Source organism: Misgurnus anguillicaudatus, chromosome 22 (genome assembly GCF_027580225.2).
Source record: "Misgurnus anguillicaudatus chromosome 22, ASM2758022v2, whole genome shotgun sequence".
Taxonomy (NCBI): domain Eukaryota; kingdom Metazoa; phylum Chordata; class Actinopteri; order Cypriniformes; family Cobitidae; genus Misgurnus; species Misgurnus anguillicaudatus.
This window is the reverse complement of record NC_073358.2, coordinates 36989736-37006749: the sequence shown is the minus strand read 5'-3', so window position 1 is coordinate 37006749 and position 17014 is coordinate 36989736. Positions and strand designations below refer to the sequence as shown.

The following is a 17014-nucleotide window of genomic DNA, read 5'->3' as shown; positions in this document are numbered from 1 at the left end:
ATTCAGTAAAATTTAAATGTTATGTAGTATGTATAACAGCAAACAAATCTTATTTTAATATTTTTGCAATGTAACCATCATAGCAAAGTAACTACTCTATATAAATCTGATCGTAATTTGATACATGTATTTGGGGTCCCTGATCCTCCTCTCTATTCATCAAGGTGTTCTTGGCCTGAGAAAGGTTGAAGACCTCTAGTCTATAGAGGTATTGACATTATGTCAGACTATAGTTTTTCAATGTTTGGTTTATTTCTGTGGTCTTTGTCTTGTTCCAATGGGACATTTTACAGTCTGCAAATATCTATATTCATAAAGTAACTGTTGAGGATGACTCAATGCCTGTCTATGGTCTCATGGGCTTGACTGTCTATTTATGTAAACCACAAGGGGGTGCTGGCACTGCATAAGAGCTGAATTGTTTTGCTAGGCTAAATTTAGCAAAATCGTTTGGGAAATCCATCTTCAGAGAATTGACATTGAGGCTGTAACTGTATTCCGAGCACGCCTCCTGCCTCCCTCCTTCACTTTCTCAAACTAGAGCACACAGCTGATCTGAAACAAACATATTAGATTTTTTTGTTTAAATACTATTTCAATTGTTTAAATAGTGCCAAACAGGTTTTTTGACAAGATATTAGTAAAATAAAAATAGTGCCAAACAGTAAAATTACTAAGCTGGAAACCTGCACCGAAATTATATCAGATTTCCTTATTAGTATGGGTTTTAAATGAAACTACACTGTCAGAAAAAAAGGTACAAAAGCTGTGATTGGTACCCTATTCAGAGATGCAGTTTTTAAAAGGGTACCGCCCTAGTGATAGCTTTTGTACCTTTCTCTTTTGAAAGTGTATAAGGGTCTCTGTGTGTCTCTGCTTTTAATGGGTTCATCTGGCAAATAAGAACCTAGAAATCCTACTAGAACATAAAAGCTGCACGCATAGCCACCGCCACCCAATCGCCTTAGGAAAGCAGTAAACAATGGGGATATGGGGATATGCATTGAATATATGAGAATATGGTAGGTATATTGATGATATTTTGATGTGCCACACCTCCTTTTTGCAACAGGTGGCGCAATCACTAAAACTGAATAAAACCCTTTCACGGTTCACGTCACAGGCGGTTCCCACTGCACATGTCGGGGTCAGAAAAGCCATTACAGCAGATTGAGTTGCGTATTATTCGGTATCGTCTAAAATGCCTACTTACGTCGTGGGCTGTGAAAATTGCACCAGGTCTTCCGTTAAGTTTTCGCGATTCATGCAGAATCTCAAAAACAAAAAAATACAACATCTGCGGCTGCAAGCAATTAACGTGCAGACTGGAACAATGCAATCAAAGAGGCTTGTGTTTGTAGTGCTCACTTCATTTGAGGTAAGTCATTGTTTTTCAGCCCTGTTAGATTAAACTAGAAAGCCTGGATGGTATAAACAGTTTGACCCCATGTTGAGTGCGCACCCGATAGTCATTCAATGTTTACAAACCTTGAAGGGGTCTATAGCTTGGACTTTTATCAAACATTAATTAGGGCACAGATTAAACACTTAGGGGTGGTTTCCCGGACAGAGATTATCTTAAACCAGGACTAGGCCTAAATTTAATTAGGAAATATAACTAGTTTTAACAAACATGCCTTACTAAAAACATCACCGACGTGCACTTCGAGGGCACTGATGTATTCCAAGATATGCCAGTGCAAGTTTTTTTCAGTTTGGACAGCTCCTAAACTTATTTTAATCCAGGACTAGTCTAATCCCTGTCCGGGAAACAACCTCTTAAAGACAGGACATAGTCCCAGACTAAAATACATGTTTGAGCAGCCTTAATTAAAAAACAACTTGCACTGACATATCTTAAAATATATAAGTGTCTTTGCTTTGTCTTAAAATGCACACCAGTAATCTTTTTTGTAATGTATGTAAATGGTTTAGTCCTGGATTAATCCAAACCCTGTCTGGGAAACTGACCCTGTATGTTTAAGTTAATATAAAGCATGCTTGCTCACATTGCCAGCAGGGGGCACTATGACTGTAATTGAATATTGCCATGTTGATGTGTGCAGGTCAGCACCATTATCAAACCTGTGACTTTTCAAGGGGGTTGTGTATGATTCTTTGGTTCAGCACTTCCTATTCTGAAAAGGGGCTACAGTGATCCTAATAACAAAAAAGTTAGTCTGGAGCCCTGAATGACTAGACTTTTAAATATTTTTTTTGGGGGGGGGGACTTCAAATGTGGTCACCCTAGGGCACTGTTTTAATCCGGGCCTGGGTATGCCTGAGTTACAACAGCTTCCTGTTTAAGGCGAAACATCAAATTTTGTCAGGCCACTACGGACGCTCCCTCCAAGGAAAAGTCAAGATTTCTGCAATTTAGCATCACAAAGGCTGTTAGATCAGACTGATCAAATATGTTGTTGATCAGATTAAATCTCTAGGAAGGGTTCGTAAAAGTACCAAGTCTGGAAATGTCAAAATTTGCACAAAAATTACATAAAAAAATAAAAATGTCTGACTTCCTGTAGTTTAGTGCTTGGCTCCAAGAGACTTTTTTGTAGGTCTTGGGGTGATACATGATCATACTGAATTTCGTCCCGGTACGTTTAACATAGCGTGGGGGTTGCTTCCTTTAATTTGTGTAGGTGGCGCTATCGAGCTATTTTCGCCCGCCTAATTCTGAAAAATGCTTGGATATACAAGCGACTTTTTTGTAGGTCTTGGGGTGACACATGATCATACTGAATTTTCCTGTAGGTTTAATGTAGCGTGGGGATTGCTTTCTTAAATTTTTGTAAGTGGCGCTATCAGCCATTTTTGCCCGGGCCAATTTCGAAACATACCACGTAAAGTTTCATGGGCTTTCAAGCATGTTTAGGCTCTCAAAAATGCAATTCTTTTCAGAGAAGAAGAATAAACGGAGCAAAAACAATAGGGCTCTGGCCTTCTCCTCGGTGGTCGAGCTCTAAAGACCCAAAACAAACTACATAAAGGGATTTTATATTGGTTTTAATAGTAAACAGCTGATTCTTCTATTTGTAAACCATTAGAATTTGTATTGTTCAGCAGGACAAACATTCCAGATTATTTTGACCTAAAATAAGTTTAGATAATTTTCCTTACTGGCCCCATTAAAGGCCACACCTCAGTCCCATTGAGCAAATTTGGGATGAGTTGGAAAATAAACTGCACTTGTAAATTAGCCTTAGGTTTGAATTGAGATAACATTACTGATGAAGTTCTAAGGAATTACATTGCTGCAAAAGATGGACATACCAAACATTAAAGTTTAAGTGGATGTAAACAGTACGACTCACTTCATCTGATATTTGTTGTTCTCAGAGCAACCATCATTATATGAAATCACGTTATAGAGGGCAATGAAAAGTTCAATATTTTCAGATCTGCCAGGTGTTCTAATAATTTTGGCCACCACTGTATAAGCTGGCGGTCTTCATTTGTAAACATCTCAGATATCTTTCTGAGTACAGTATGTGACTGTTCTGATTCATAGTGTTAGACATCTTTAATGCTTTCATCATAACCAGCCTCAGGTAATGGTATAAGCTGATGACAGGATCGTGAGTGAGCTGGATTCCATTACGCTGAAGAATCCTATAGTCAGGACATTCAATACACTCTGGGCGGATGAAAGATGTATTTATAGAAGGGCTGGTGCCATATTACCCTCACGTTTTCAATCAGGCTGTGTTCTCAGTACGGCCCATGCAGAAAAAACAGAGGTGAACGGTTTGACTGGAAAGTATTTACTGTGATTCATTGCCATTTTGCATTCTTCTATGTTTATCCTTTGCTCATGGCGGTGATGAAACACACGTGACAGGAAGATCTTATGGGCTTGTGATTAAATCTGAGTTTACTTATCTGGACAAACTATGGTAACTGAAGAGAACTTGTGTTCAATAGTTCATGTTTGTCTACCTCATCATGTGACAGAGGCCTAAATGTCTTCACATTCGGTTTTTCCATTTGGACCTTTTTTAATTCATTTATTGTATACATTTTGATGTGATACCATAGTTGGGATGCCCATTCAATTTACACTTATACAAATGCGTATATACAGTAAAATACTGGATATTCTTTAGCAACTGAACTACTGTAAAACTCCCATAAGAAAGAAGTGAGTATCTTAAATCAAAGAGGGGCGTTACATAAGTGAAAGCATACTTGGAAAAAACAACAACAACAAGAGCAGGAAGAGGCTGTCAAAATTAAATGGAGGATCTGATGGGTAAATAAAAAGCAAGTCACAAGGGCAAAGTTCAGCAAAGCACTTTGATTAACAAATGGCTGTGTTGTCTAACAGGTTTCACTCATGTTTTTAGTGGTAACACCTCATCATGAGTAACTTTTGTTGTGAGTGTTTGTGTATAGTACAGTAGGCGTTGCTTTAGAGATAATACTATGAAGGTTCAATTCACTGCAATGATGATGTTTGGATATACAAGAGGGGATTTTGTTGCCTGTTTGTCTGAATCTGGTGTTGTGGTTCAGAGCTTTAAGACAAGCAAACCAATGCAGCTGTTACAACTCAACTTTATAATACGGTTAGCAACATACATAACAAACACTGAAGAAAAGGAGGATACTACAAACACTTAAGGACAACTCTGTTTACGGTACACGGAGATCTATTAGTAGTCTGCTGTAATCTTTCCTGTTCATTTTCATTTGTAAAATGCTTAAGTACACAACAAAGCATAAAATGGAAGGAAAAATCAATTAATGCTCTTATTCATTTATTTATTATACACTAAGGTCCTGTTTTAATCAATATACTGAGTCTCTGTTTATCATAAAATCTCAGAAATGATGAGTAAAGCAGAACATCTAACTGATTCATTTATGACAGATAAAATGGTAGATACGCTTCTTCTAAATGGGTTCATAAACCCTATAAAAAATAAATCCCCCCCAAAAAAACTTTACAGTTTTTGCATAACAGTTTCAGTCAATTAAGAGATTTTGTGTTCTTACATATGAATGCAAACAAGACAGGATTTATTGTTATCTATACTTAGTGATGAGTAATTTCAGAATTAAAAGTCATAAGTCTCACGTGTACTCAGCTTATAGGCAACAACCACATGCTGTGTGTGCAAACATGCTATGCGTCTGTGGTATGTTTTGCCCTTAAACTAATGCTTTTAAGGCAAAACATGCCAGATTTAGCCATTCCCCTGCACACACAACAACTCATGCAAGCGCACATACATAAGTGTGACAAATTGAATTCATACTTGTTCAGACAGGTTTACTTTCCTTAAATTTGCAGTTTTAAAACTTGTCTTTTACTCCACTTCAAACCCTTTTTCTCACAAACATCTAGTCTGAGTGCCAAGCAACCCCCAGGATACACTGAGTTGGGTTACACTATTGAAAGGATTTCATCTTATACTATTACACAAGGCTTATGGGTTCGTAAAGTTCATGTGAGAGTAGCTGACTGGCACTAAGCTATGTGTGTAGTAAAAAACAGACGAGAGCAGTCATAACAGAATGAAAGGGGGCCATATTATAAAAACTTCATGTTAGGATCTTATAAGATCAATGGTCTAAACAGATTTCAGATGAAATCACAATGGTTAAGGTACGATTCTGGTTTGGATGTCTCTGTAGTAGATCTTTTTAAACTTGGGATATCTCAACAGTTCCAGAATGGGCAGTATCGAAGTCAAACCCACGCTGAAATTGTGTACTGTAACATTTAACAATTAAATTGGTATCAGCTTGGTATCTGCTGGTACTGCTTAACCATTAAAGGGACAGTTCACTTTAAAATGAAAATTTTGTCATCATTTATTCATTCTCATGTTGTTCTAAACCTGTATAAATTTCTTTTTTCTGATGAACACAAAAGAAGACATTTTCAGAAATGATGGTAAACACACAGCAGATAGTGACCATTGACTTCCATAGTAGGAATAAAAAAATATGATGAAATTTAATGGGTACCGTCAACTGTGTGCTTACCATCATTTATTAAAATATTTTCTTATTCATTTATCACAATACTTCCAAAATATTTTTCCTACTATGGAAGTCAATGGTCACTATCTGCTGTGTGTTTACCATCATTTCTCAAAATATCAGATTTTAATTTTAAAGTGAACTATCCCTTTAAACACAGTACATTATAGTTTGTGTGCATGCAGTTTGAATACATTCCAAACATACTACACCCGCCATGTTTATCGTCATGTGATCCGCATGATTGTTCAGTTATGACGTACTAACACTGGATAAACAAGTACCAATTAAGTTTAACCACAAGGAATAGCCTTCATTTCTTCATACCTGTATTGCCTTCATTTCTTCATACCTGTATCACCTACGTGTAACCGGTCTTACTTGCACAGCCCCCGAGCGGGACTCGAACCGACGGGAGATTGGTCCAGGATGGGAGTCGGGCGCTCTCAAGAAGGCTAAAGGCCATGACCTCAGTTCACTCACAAGTAGGCCTCTGTTACTTCACAAAGAAAAAAGCAGCCCAGATCAGTTTTCCGGCATTTTTGTAATTTTAACCTTTTTGAATTTTGCGGCTCCTGGATAAAAAAGTGTCCATCCGATGCATACTGAGGCTGTATACAAAACTGAAGGCAGCTGCTTGCCTCGCTGCCTCATGAGGCAATGACTTTGGTGGCATAAAGGCAGCTCCGGTAATCCCATTCGGACAGCCTTCATAGGCAGCGTAATGGAAATCTGTTTGAAATATAAACATAGAGCACCTTTGTGATAACTTATCCCATATTTGGAAACTGCAATGCTAATTTCTTGCTAGAAATGCAATCAAATGTTCAAAAAGTAGAAACATAACTTTATTTACATAAACTTTGTGATCCAGACGCTTTCTTGGCCATTTTATTTTTTCGAACTCAACCAGGCTCGACCAATCACATTCCCCGCACACACACACACACACACACACACACACACACATGCATAGAATTGTGCGGCCATCTCTTATCACAGGCAGTTCGCTCACTCGTAGCATTGAGTTGTAATGGTTCAGGTATTTTTAAATGACCATAACTTGCTTAATTTTTTACAGATTTTTAAACGGTTTGGTTTGTTATAAACATCAAAGATGTAATTATGACACTGCATACTTATACTAAAAAAAATCATGAAACATGTTAAAGCATCCAGAATTATAGCCACGTTAATAACGTTTGTAAGACACCAAACCGTTTGAAAATTGGTAGAAAATTGAGCATGTTATGGCCATTTAAAAGTACGCACCATTAAACTCAATTCTACGAGTGAACGAGCTGCCTGTGGTAAGATGGCCGCCAGGTGATGACGTTGGAGACTCCACCGTAACACATCTAGCCTTTATTATACATATCTATGCCTCCGAAGGCAGCATTTTAGAGCTTTCAGACGAAGCCTGACAAATCTTAGCGGAAGCAGGCCATCTGGGTACTTTGGATATTTATTTCCCATACTATAAAGGAAGTAGGCGCTTTGAGATGCAGGGTATGAAGCAGCCAGCATAGAGTGGTCAAAATGCCACTGTTGTATTGACACCTACAACAATATTTACAAAAAGGACTTTGTGTCCACGAGCCTTGGAGACTCAAAAAGGCATGATTTCGTCATCAGTGTAGGTGGCAAACCCTGAAGAGGTTCGTGGCCCCCTTTTGACCAACACCCCGCCCCCGGGCGTCGAAAGACCAATAAAGTCCTGCCACTCTGTAGTGACGAAACTAGCCACTCCCCTTTACTAAAGAAGGAAACAAACAGTGAAAGAAGAAGAGCTCGGGAAAGGACGGGAGAGGAATTCACTTATTTACATCACTGACACAAAGCGTCGACAGGAAGACACAAACCAATTTAAAGAGTTCCTCTTCCTTAAACTACATTAATCGACGGAATACTTTCAACACGTTACCAAGGTAAGCGCTGAAACGTTTCTTTTATTGTTCTTTGAGCTATAATCTCGAGAGGTTTGACGTTTTGAGGACTGATTGACCCCGATAAAGGGAACGATTGACCAGGACGTGTAAAATGCGATCGCTTGGATCTGTATTAACCTGAGGGCTGTTCCGGATATCTAGCAAGTTATTTATTTTTGGACGGGTGGGACCCTTAAAAAAAACATACGGACCCAAGTTGTCAGCGGCACCTTCGTGAACATCACAAACCCAGGAACGTGACTCGATTGGGCTTACCACAAACACGACGAGAAGACACTGACGAATCGATCGCCAGTTTTACGTTTGAAATTATCAAAAAGTCGCTTTACTTTTCAAATGGTTTTTGTTTTAGTTTGTTTTATCTCTTTTTTTTCACCAGTTACTTGACCAAACCAGACGGATTATCGTCAGTGTGGCGGTGGTGGCTTATTGTTCGACCCTGGTGGTTTTAATTCAAAGAAACGTCGTTTAGTGTTTGCGTTTTTCGTGGCGTGACTGGCAAGTGACTCAAACAAACAGCTTGCTAACTCGGTTAGCTTTTTGTTTCAAATGACAGACTTGTCTTTCTGGGGAGGAAATCCTATGGCTAACGGACAAAGGAAGATTAAACAAAGCCAACGCTGCTCTTGTGCTTTGGAGTCGCGACGTTTGCCTTTGGACCTAATATGATATTTTATGTATTAGTTGTTTTTCATCGACGGGTCATGTTTATTATGTACAGTTTAGTTTGTCTGTGATGTTTGGCAGTCTCTCTAAACTGCTAACCCACAAGTACACAACGGTTACCTACAATGCTATAAAGGTGGTTGGTTTACTAGGTTTTTGAACACCACCACGCTTAACATCCTGAACACGACTCTACTAATATGTAGACGGTTAAATTGCCTGTTATACTTGGTTGAACACTGGTTAATGCATTGCTGTTAACCACCAGCATTGAATGGCAGTGTCGGTGAGCGATTATCGATCTGTGGTGTCTAACAGCTGGCGTGACAGCTGAAATATCAGACACGATCATGACGGTTCTCCTCAGTTTCTCAAACCATGTCCTAAAATTAAACTTTGAAAGTCAAACTCTACTTGTAAATAAAAAAAATATATATACAGCAGCTATATTTATATAGAGCCAATTATTTGGGGAATATAGTCAGACAGTGTGGATATGAATAGACCCAGCCGAACATCATATCAATTTAGTCAGTTCATTCATTGACTTCACTGTAATTACACTGTTGTGAAGACGGTGGTTGAGGAGCTTGGTTATCTTTGTGTTTGGTCGAGTTTAAATCGAGGTATTTTAATTATATGGGTATTTGAAGACCCTGGACAGGTTTCGAAACCCTTTACTTAAAAAGAAGCTTGGGGTTACGGTGTCGTGTCAATGCTGTCATTGTTAACAAGACTTGTTTTCTTTCTTTCTTTGTGATTTATCAGCAATGGCCCAAGAGACGAACCAGAGCCCCGTGCCTATGCTGTGTACCACAGGCTGTGGTTTCTATGGCAACCCTAGGAATAATGGCATGTGCTCCGTTTGTTATAAAGAGAACCTGAACAGACAGCAGAGCAGTGATCGTAGTCCCATGAGCCCCCTGGGTAAGTTTGACTTACCTTCTGTATTGAACTCTATGGTTACAAGCTACACAAACAACACGACTATACTTTGGCATAAGGACTCTCATTCATTGCAGCTAAGACTCTGTGATAGATAGGTAGCTACAGCAATAGCAATCCAGTGTTACTGCATGTACGGCATTGCATCCATAGCACAATAATATCACTTTACTCTGAGATCTCAGAATTGTTTTGGAGGTAAATTAATCTTTTCTTAGGTGGTGTCAGATCTACCCTGAGAAGTTAAGCTGTACTTGTTCTGTAGGCAGCCCTGTTTTGTTTCACAGGTCTTTTGTATACTGCTGCACATGTGCACCGTTTGTGATTTGTTTCTTTGTGTTCTGTTGGACCAGCTGGCAGCCCTTCATCAGAGACCTCAGCTATACAGAGACTAGAAGCCAGTATAAACAAAGCAGACCCCTCACCTACAACCAGCACAGATGCCATGAGAGAGTAAGTACTTTGTGGGTGTGTTTGGTAACCTTTAAGCAAGAATAGGTGCATTTTATGCAGGTGTTTGTACCTTAGGAGTTTCAACTTGTTGCTGTAACCCTACCTGTTTGTTTTTGCAGATGTATTCCTTCGACCTCCTTACCAGTAACGCAACAGATGACAGAAATGAGTATTTCAAGAGAGGGAAAGGTCCTGTCGCCTAAGGCCGAGGCTGTCGGACCAGGTAACTAAAATTTTGTTTGATAAATGACATTTTGAAGTAGACATACAATGCCTGGACACCTAATTCGGACTTTTAAATTAATGCAAGCTTTTTAAAATATGTAGTGTCTGCAAAGATAACTTTTTGCAAACTTCAGCACTGTAAGACCTCCTCATTTTTTTTTTTATATTAGCTAGGGCAGTGGTTTTCAAACTGGGGGCCAGGGCCCCCAGGGGGGCCGCGAGATGGTGCCAGGGGGGGCCCAGTTTTATGACGTTTTATGACATTTTATGAAATACATTAATTTATCATGAATTCTGTGTAATTAAACCTAAAAAAATAAGGCTACTAACCAACAGCACTACTTTTTTGTATAATTTAATGTTTTTTTTTTTTTATTGAAATGTTGAGTTTTAGAACAGTTTTTTGTCACAAATTTTCTTTGGGGGGACGCGAAGGAATGCACCGTACACAAGGGGGGCCGCACGCTGAAAAAGTTTGGAAACCACTGAGCTAGGGAATCAAAATTATACTTCACCTAGATATAAACAATGCTGGCATAACATTGATCAGCCATGATGGCTAAATTAGAATTTTTGGACCCTATTCAATGTCCATTGCACCCATTCATGTGTTTGAAAGGTATTTCTATACAATGTGCATGTCAAAAGAACAAGTGTGAAGTGTGTGTGTGTTGAAATGAAGGTCTATTTATTCAGTTCCCTTTTTTGCAATGTCATTTTACTGAAGTGAAGCTTTTTACGTTATGTGCCAAGTGCTTAAATATACTGTGTGCTCAATAAGCGTTGGGACGGTAAAGGCAAAATTGCTCTGTTCTGGAGTCAAGAAATGCCTTAACATTAAAGGGGTCATGACGTGTTTCTTTTATGTATTTTAAGTTCTCTGAAGTGTACTCATGCTATTACTCAACATACAAATTTAAGTAATTTATTACCTTTCTCGACCCTGTTTCCCCTTTAAGAGCATTTGGCCTGGCTCGGTGTCCCGCCCACTTCTATGATTGACATGCTGTGGCTGCTATGTAGTTTCAGTACAAATGCAGCTTCTCAAACATAGACCTGTACGATTAATCGTTTTTTTTTAACCGAAATCGTGATTTGAAGGGGTGCGGTTTTCGAATCACAAGAGCTGGGATTATTTCGATTCAGAACTATCAAATATAACAATCATCTAGTACACAGTTTTTTACAGTTTACTTCATGCGCATTTTACGTTTGATGCAGTTTAACCAATAGAGGACATTGTAACACTGATGTGCTGACTGAACATCAAATAATGCCATTTGGAAAACATGAGCGAGAGCAGCAGTTCAACTCCCCAACAAAGTGTAGGGCCCTGTGTTTTCCGCATCGCGAAATCCAAGCATAAAAATGGAATTAACTGTACACTACGGAATGTCATGGAATTTGGCAAAATTTGGAATCAGTCATTTTTAAAACACATTATAACTCATTAATCGGCAAATGACAATCTTACTGCTATTACAATCTTAAAATGATTGTAAACAACCCTTTAGATCCCTTTGAATTGCTACCCTGACTGAAGTTCAGTCACTAAACGCCAGTAGGCGGAGCCAACGATAGAAGGATGTGCTGTGTCTTTCTCTGGGGCAGAAAAGGGGGAGGCTGCAGATCTGGAGCAGTCAGGTCATATGAAAATGAATATATCTATATGTACTTCACAAATCTAGGCATCTTTTCTTCTTTTTTCTGCAGAACGATTACATAAATGCTTTCGTTATTGATAAGGAGAACAAGTTAAACTCTAAATCTTGCACAATGTATTCATGATACCAAGACCTTTTATATATTAATAGATCAAGGCAAAGTCGATTCCTAATGTCATGACCCCTTTAAAAGGTGAATATGAGACTACAGAATGCCACATTTCGAATGTGAGCATATTGAGACAATTGTTTGAAGTGTTAAAAGGACACTTCACTTTTTTTTGAAAATATGCTTATTTTCCAGCTCCCCTTGAGTTAAACATTTTGATTTTTACCATTTTGGAATCCGTTCAGCTGATCTCCGGGTCTGGCATTACCACTTTTGGCGTAGCTTGGCATGGTCCATTGAATCTGAGTAGACCATTAGCATTGCGCTAAAAAACCCAAAGAGTTTTGATATTTTTCCTATTTAACTGACTCTTCTGTAGTTACATTGTGTACTAAGACCGACAGAAATTTAAAAGTTGCAATTTTCTAGGCAGATATGGGTAGGAACTATACTCTTATTCTGGCGTAATAATTTTTTAAGAGTTTGGTAAAAACTTAGTGATATTACACGCTGCCCAAAATAGTCCCCTTGGTTACTTTCAATAGCAGGGGATTATTTTCAGAAGCTGTGTAATATCACTATGCCGGCTGCAGCCATGTTACAAATGTAAAAAATATCTAAATTCTTTGGTTATTTTTTTGGCGTGATGCTAATGGTATAGTCAGATTCAATGGATTGTGCTAAACTATGCTGGGAGAGGTATAGCCAGACCCGGAGATCAACTTAATGGATTCCAAAACGGTAAAAATCAAATGTTTAACTCTAGGGGAGCTGTAAAATCAGCATATTTTCAAAAAAAGTGGAGTGTCCCTTTAATCGATGAACTGTTCTGAGACATTAATTGTTAACATATGTTTTTGTAAAATGTAACATTCTGTACTTTTGCCTTTTTATTCATCTTACAAATTTCCACAGCAATCAGGGCAATTTTGTCTTTATTGTCTCAATACTTATGAGGACCTTCCTAATTCCTTAGGGGATCTTACATGCCTGTTCTTCAGATAGGGAATACTCATATTGGCAGGCCAAACACAAAAACAAACAGACCAGTATTTGGGCCTGCTCCAGTTTTAATTTGTGTTGTTTGCCGATAGTAGTCTTTAAGTTCATGCAGTGTAAAGAACGCAAGTCGAGACTCTGGGGTTTGCGGCGGAGCTCATTTTGGGAACAGCCCTTTAAAATTGCGACCTTACTCATTTGGCATTAAACCTCAAAAATCAGTCAGTCTCAAACTCCTGCCAGAATCCACTCAGCAGCCTCACGCTACTAAACACAGACAAAAAATTACATTACAGACAACTGGCTCTTTTGTTTATTTAAAATGTTCATCTCTATTCATCCCTCAGTTATATCACAGCCCACCTCGTCCTACTCCCCTGCTCTCGTGGCCGAGTCCAGCGATGAGGGAAAGAGCCCAGACTCCTCCAAACCTAAGAAAAATAGATGCTTTACCTGCCGTAAACGAGTAGGCCTAACAGGTAAGAGTCGTTGTGCACTTCTGATAATGTGTATGTCTGTGATTTTTGTTTGAAAGGCACTCATTTTCTGTGTGGTTTTACAGGATTTGACTGTCGATGTGGGAATCTTTTTTGTGGAATTCACCGGTACTCGGACAAGCACAACTGCACATATGACTACAAGACAGAAGCCGCTGCTAAAATACGCAAGGAGAATCCTGTAGTGGTGGCCGACAAGATCCAGAGAATATAAGCTTTTCCACTTTTTCCCGAAATGTGATCGGAACACTGGTGGATTAAACGAATGACTTGGAAAAACGGACTGGTGTTTTTCTACCACCTTGAGAAAAAGAGAACCATAGCGCCTGAGGCTCATGCATGAAAGATCTTACAGATTTTGGTTTTGTATTAGGTATGAATTTCTTTCCAATTTTTGATTTCTCTCTCTGTTTTTATGCTAGTTATATTCTTTCGTCACCTGAAGCAACTTTTTTTTGTTTGATTGTTGTCGTTTTTTTGCCCGTTCCCACCCTCACACAATGGGAGTGGTTGATACTCTGTGCCAAAATGTGGCAGTATAGTTCTCGAGGAAGCGTTGTAAAAGTAATTTCCGCCTCGAACTTGTTATCATGAATGACTGCAAATTTTCAAGAGGTGTGTCAAAGTTCGACTTTTACCTGATGTGTGCTGCATGTGTTGGTATGTCATTACAATATGTTCTTTCAAAACAGTTGGTGTACCCAAATGTCAGATTGGGAGGTGGTGATGCTCAATCATTATTTCCGTTCATTTAGCATCTGTTTAAAATGTGAACTATTGCTACTGTGATGTCACACCCTTTCTTTGTTTTTAAATGGAGGGTTAATATTCGTCATTTTTCATCCGAAGCTGTTCTGCTGCCACATTCTCAAACCAATAACCTTAATTTTTCAGAGTTTTGCTAATGTCTATGGTTACTGAGAGATATGAGAGTTTGTGATTTTTGGGTGGATGTATGTAGACCATTTAATTTGGCTGTAAGATGACACGGTCTATTTTTGTGTGCGCAAAGGGAAATGTGAGTACGAGCCCTTCTTCCTGTTGTCAAAGTGAGACAAGCATATAGAGTGCATTTGAAACACTGCAATAGTATAAACAGTATGTCAGACATGAGTATAAATTATTCTTTATCTTTTTGTCTTTTTTTTGTATGTCTGCAAAACGTGTGCAAGCCTGAGTGTATGTATTGTATATAATGTTTATCGTCTGTAGGGAGTGAGGTTTTTCTTAAGATATGTATGTGTTGAGAGTATGTTCCTGTTTGAGGTTTATTTTCATCTATTAGTTATATGCAAATTTGTATGAAAAATCGCCCTACTATGTCTAATATTTATGTATTACATTTAATCCTTTTACCTGGCATTAAAGAATATAGTATTGTAAATAAAATATACGGAGAAAACATACAAACATGGCTGTCTATCAGTTTGCTAAGTTTACGAAAAACATGAATACCATACAGTGTGACTAACAAACATATGCTGTCATGTTTAACACTTGGGCTCTTCACACTGACATGCTGCACCAAAGTGACTTTGCAGATGTCGAACGTTTTGCACACCTGTCCCAGCTGCTGATGCATTCAAAGACTTCCTGTCTTTGTAAGAGCTACCCTGACAACCTTTAGCTTTTAGTATTCTTAGTGAATGCAGATTTGACAATCTCCGCCTGACCTAGTAACAGCTGGGTGCTTGCGTGTGCATGTGTCTCCAAACAGGTGTTGTAGTCAGGGTCGTCGTTGCAAGGCAACTAAGAACATTGTCCCGTGTTTCGTGATCAGGGGGTGCACAAAGTTCCTGTATGGCATAACTTACAGTGGGCCTGGTCAAGAGGGGCACAGCTATAAAATACAGTCTCGGGTGTCGTGAATTTGACACTCCTAGTTGTTATTCCAGGGCTGTCAAATTCAATCAAACTCATTTAAATTGAAAGACCTTTGCCTGAATATACTTTAATGTTTCCAGAGTATGTCTGGGTTTTGTATCAGTGTTCGGCAGCGCCCAATAGTTTTGTATCAAGGTCAGACGTCTGACTAGTCAGCAAATATAACTCATTTTATTACTAAACGTGTGTACGAAGGGGGCTGGGCGTTAAGCTGGGTGACATCACAATGACGAGTGGTGACACATGCTGAGTGCAAATGACTACAACGTGTAAACAGGCGTCAGGGGAGGAGCTAACCGTGGGTAAAAGAGGTTACTTTAGGGAATTCTGAGTGTACATTCGGGCATAGTTAAGAAGAGGGATGTGACACTAACTAAGTACATGATACAAACCAGTGCGGGTGAAGCACAGCTGGTGGTCTCACAAATGTTCTGCATGTACTTCCTACCTGTATGTTTATCCTTGTTGTGGAAGGATATGGCACCTAACTAGTGGACAGAGGAGCTTAATGAAAGAGTTTTAATGCTTAAAACAATGAGATGTGAATGAAGATCATGGCAATGACAAAATGCAAATGCCATGAATTCTCTGCTCTGTTAAGAATAGAAACAGTGAAACTTTAAAACTTTTGGGTGGTACTGTTTATTTTAAAGAGCTGTGGGTGGTTTACATTCTTGCTTTATATGATTCATTTAAATTGACTGTTTCAAGAGAACCGAGGGAACTTGTTTCTGGGTTTTACCTACAAAAAAACATCCTCCCTGCAGGTTTCTATTGAATGGAGTGTAAGAAATGAATGGGAATGTAAAGGATATGGTTGCTAAGATTAGTCTGAATCATTGAATGACTGGTCTGTCACAAAGCTTAACCAGATTATGACAGATGCAATGAACTAGGACAGTGAGTTCTGGCTGTGATCTCACACAATCCCTCCTGACCTAACAATACAGCACACATGATCCTTTCTCAGTACTTCTTTCATTAACAGAACAATCCAGACTCACAAGTTTGTTCTCATTTTAACTGGATGAAATGTGTGCTGTTCCCTACTGTGTTTTACGTACTTATATCCCTCAAGGCGTAGCCAGATTGTAATCAGTTAGAGTAAAACCGCCCTAAACCTTGTTTAAGGACTGGGTGTGTCTATATGGCTCAAAGCTACTTATGTTCCTCATAGAGGAAGTTCATTGAGTCACTCAGATTACATGGAGACATGGGATTATGACACATATGGGAATCCCACTGACTCATTTCATTTATTGTTACATATGGGCCGTTTCTCAATCAGAAAGGCTGCAGCCTCCGGAGGTCGCAAAGGCAGGCTGCATACGTCATCAAGGCTGGTTTATTTAAGTTTATTACATTCGCAAGTCATAAGAATATAACAACAATTTATGATTAATCAAGAATAATAGTCAACTTTATACTTGTTAATATTTTGAAATAAGACCGTCTTTATGACGTAGGAAGCCTACAAATGCGACCTCCGGAGGCTGCAGCCTTTCGATTGAGAAACGGCCACTGTAGAGTCAGCTGCCGTCCAGCAATGCATAAATTAATTTGATTTTATTGTCAAAACGTTGCGGTTTCGGTTAATTTGTGTTTTTAAAGCTAATCTGTGTGACCATC

General features: G+C 38.9%; 1 protein-coding gene across 1 annotated transcript; it reads left to right on the top strand.

Moving 5' to 3' along the window:
• The first annotated feature begins 7741 nt into the window (after nucleotides 1-7741).
• Nucleotides 7742-14911, top strand: zfand5a (zinc finger, AN1-type domain 5a). Its single transcript, XM_055199084.2, has 6 exons — nucleotides 7742-7922; nucleotides 9378-9536; nucleotides 9908-10007; nucleotides 10127-10230; nucleotides 13352-13483; nucleotides 13567-14911. The coding sequence occupies exons 2-6, from the start codon at nucleotides 9380-9382 to the stop codon at nucleotides 13713-13715; spliced, it is 642 nt and encodes a 213-aa protein (XP_055055059.1). The 5' UTR covers nucleotides 7742-7922; nucleotides 9378-9379; the 3' UTR covers nucleotides 13716-14911.
• The last annotated feature ends 2103 nt before the right edge of the window (nucleotides 14912-17014 follow it).

Coding starts and splice junctions, on each gene's coding strand:
- zfand5a (XM_055199084.2), top strand. CDS start 9,380: ATGGCCCAAGAGACGAACCAGAGCCCCGTGCCTATGCTGTGTACCACA. Junction 9,537..9,907: donor TAGTCCCATGAGCCCCCTGG/GTAAGTTTGACT, acceptor CTGTTGGACCAG/CTGGCAGCCCTTCATCAGAG. Junction 10,231..13,351: donor GGCCGAGGCTGTCGGACCAG/GTAACTAAAATT, acceptor TTCATCCCTCAG/TTATATCACAGCCCACCTCG.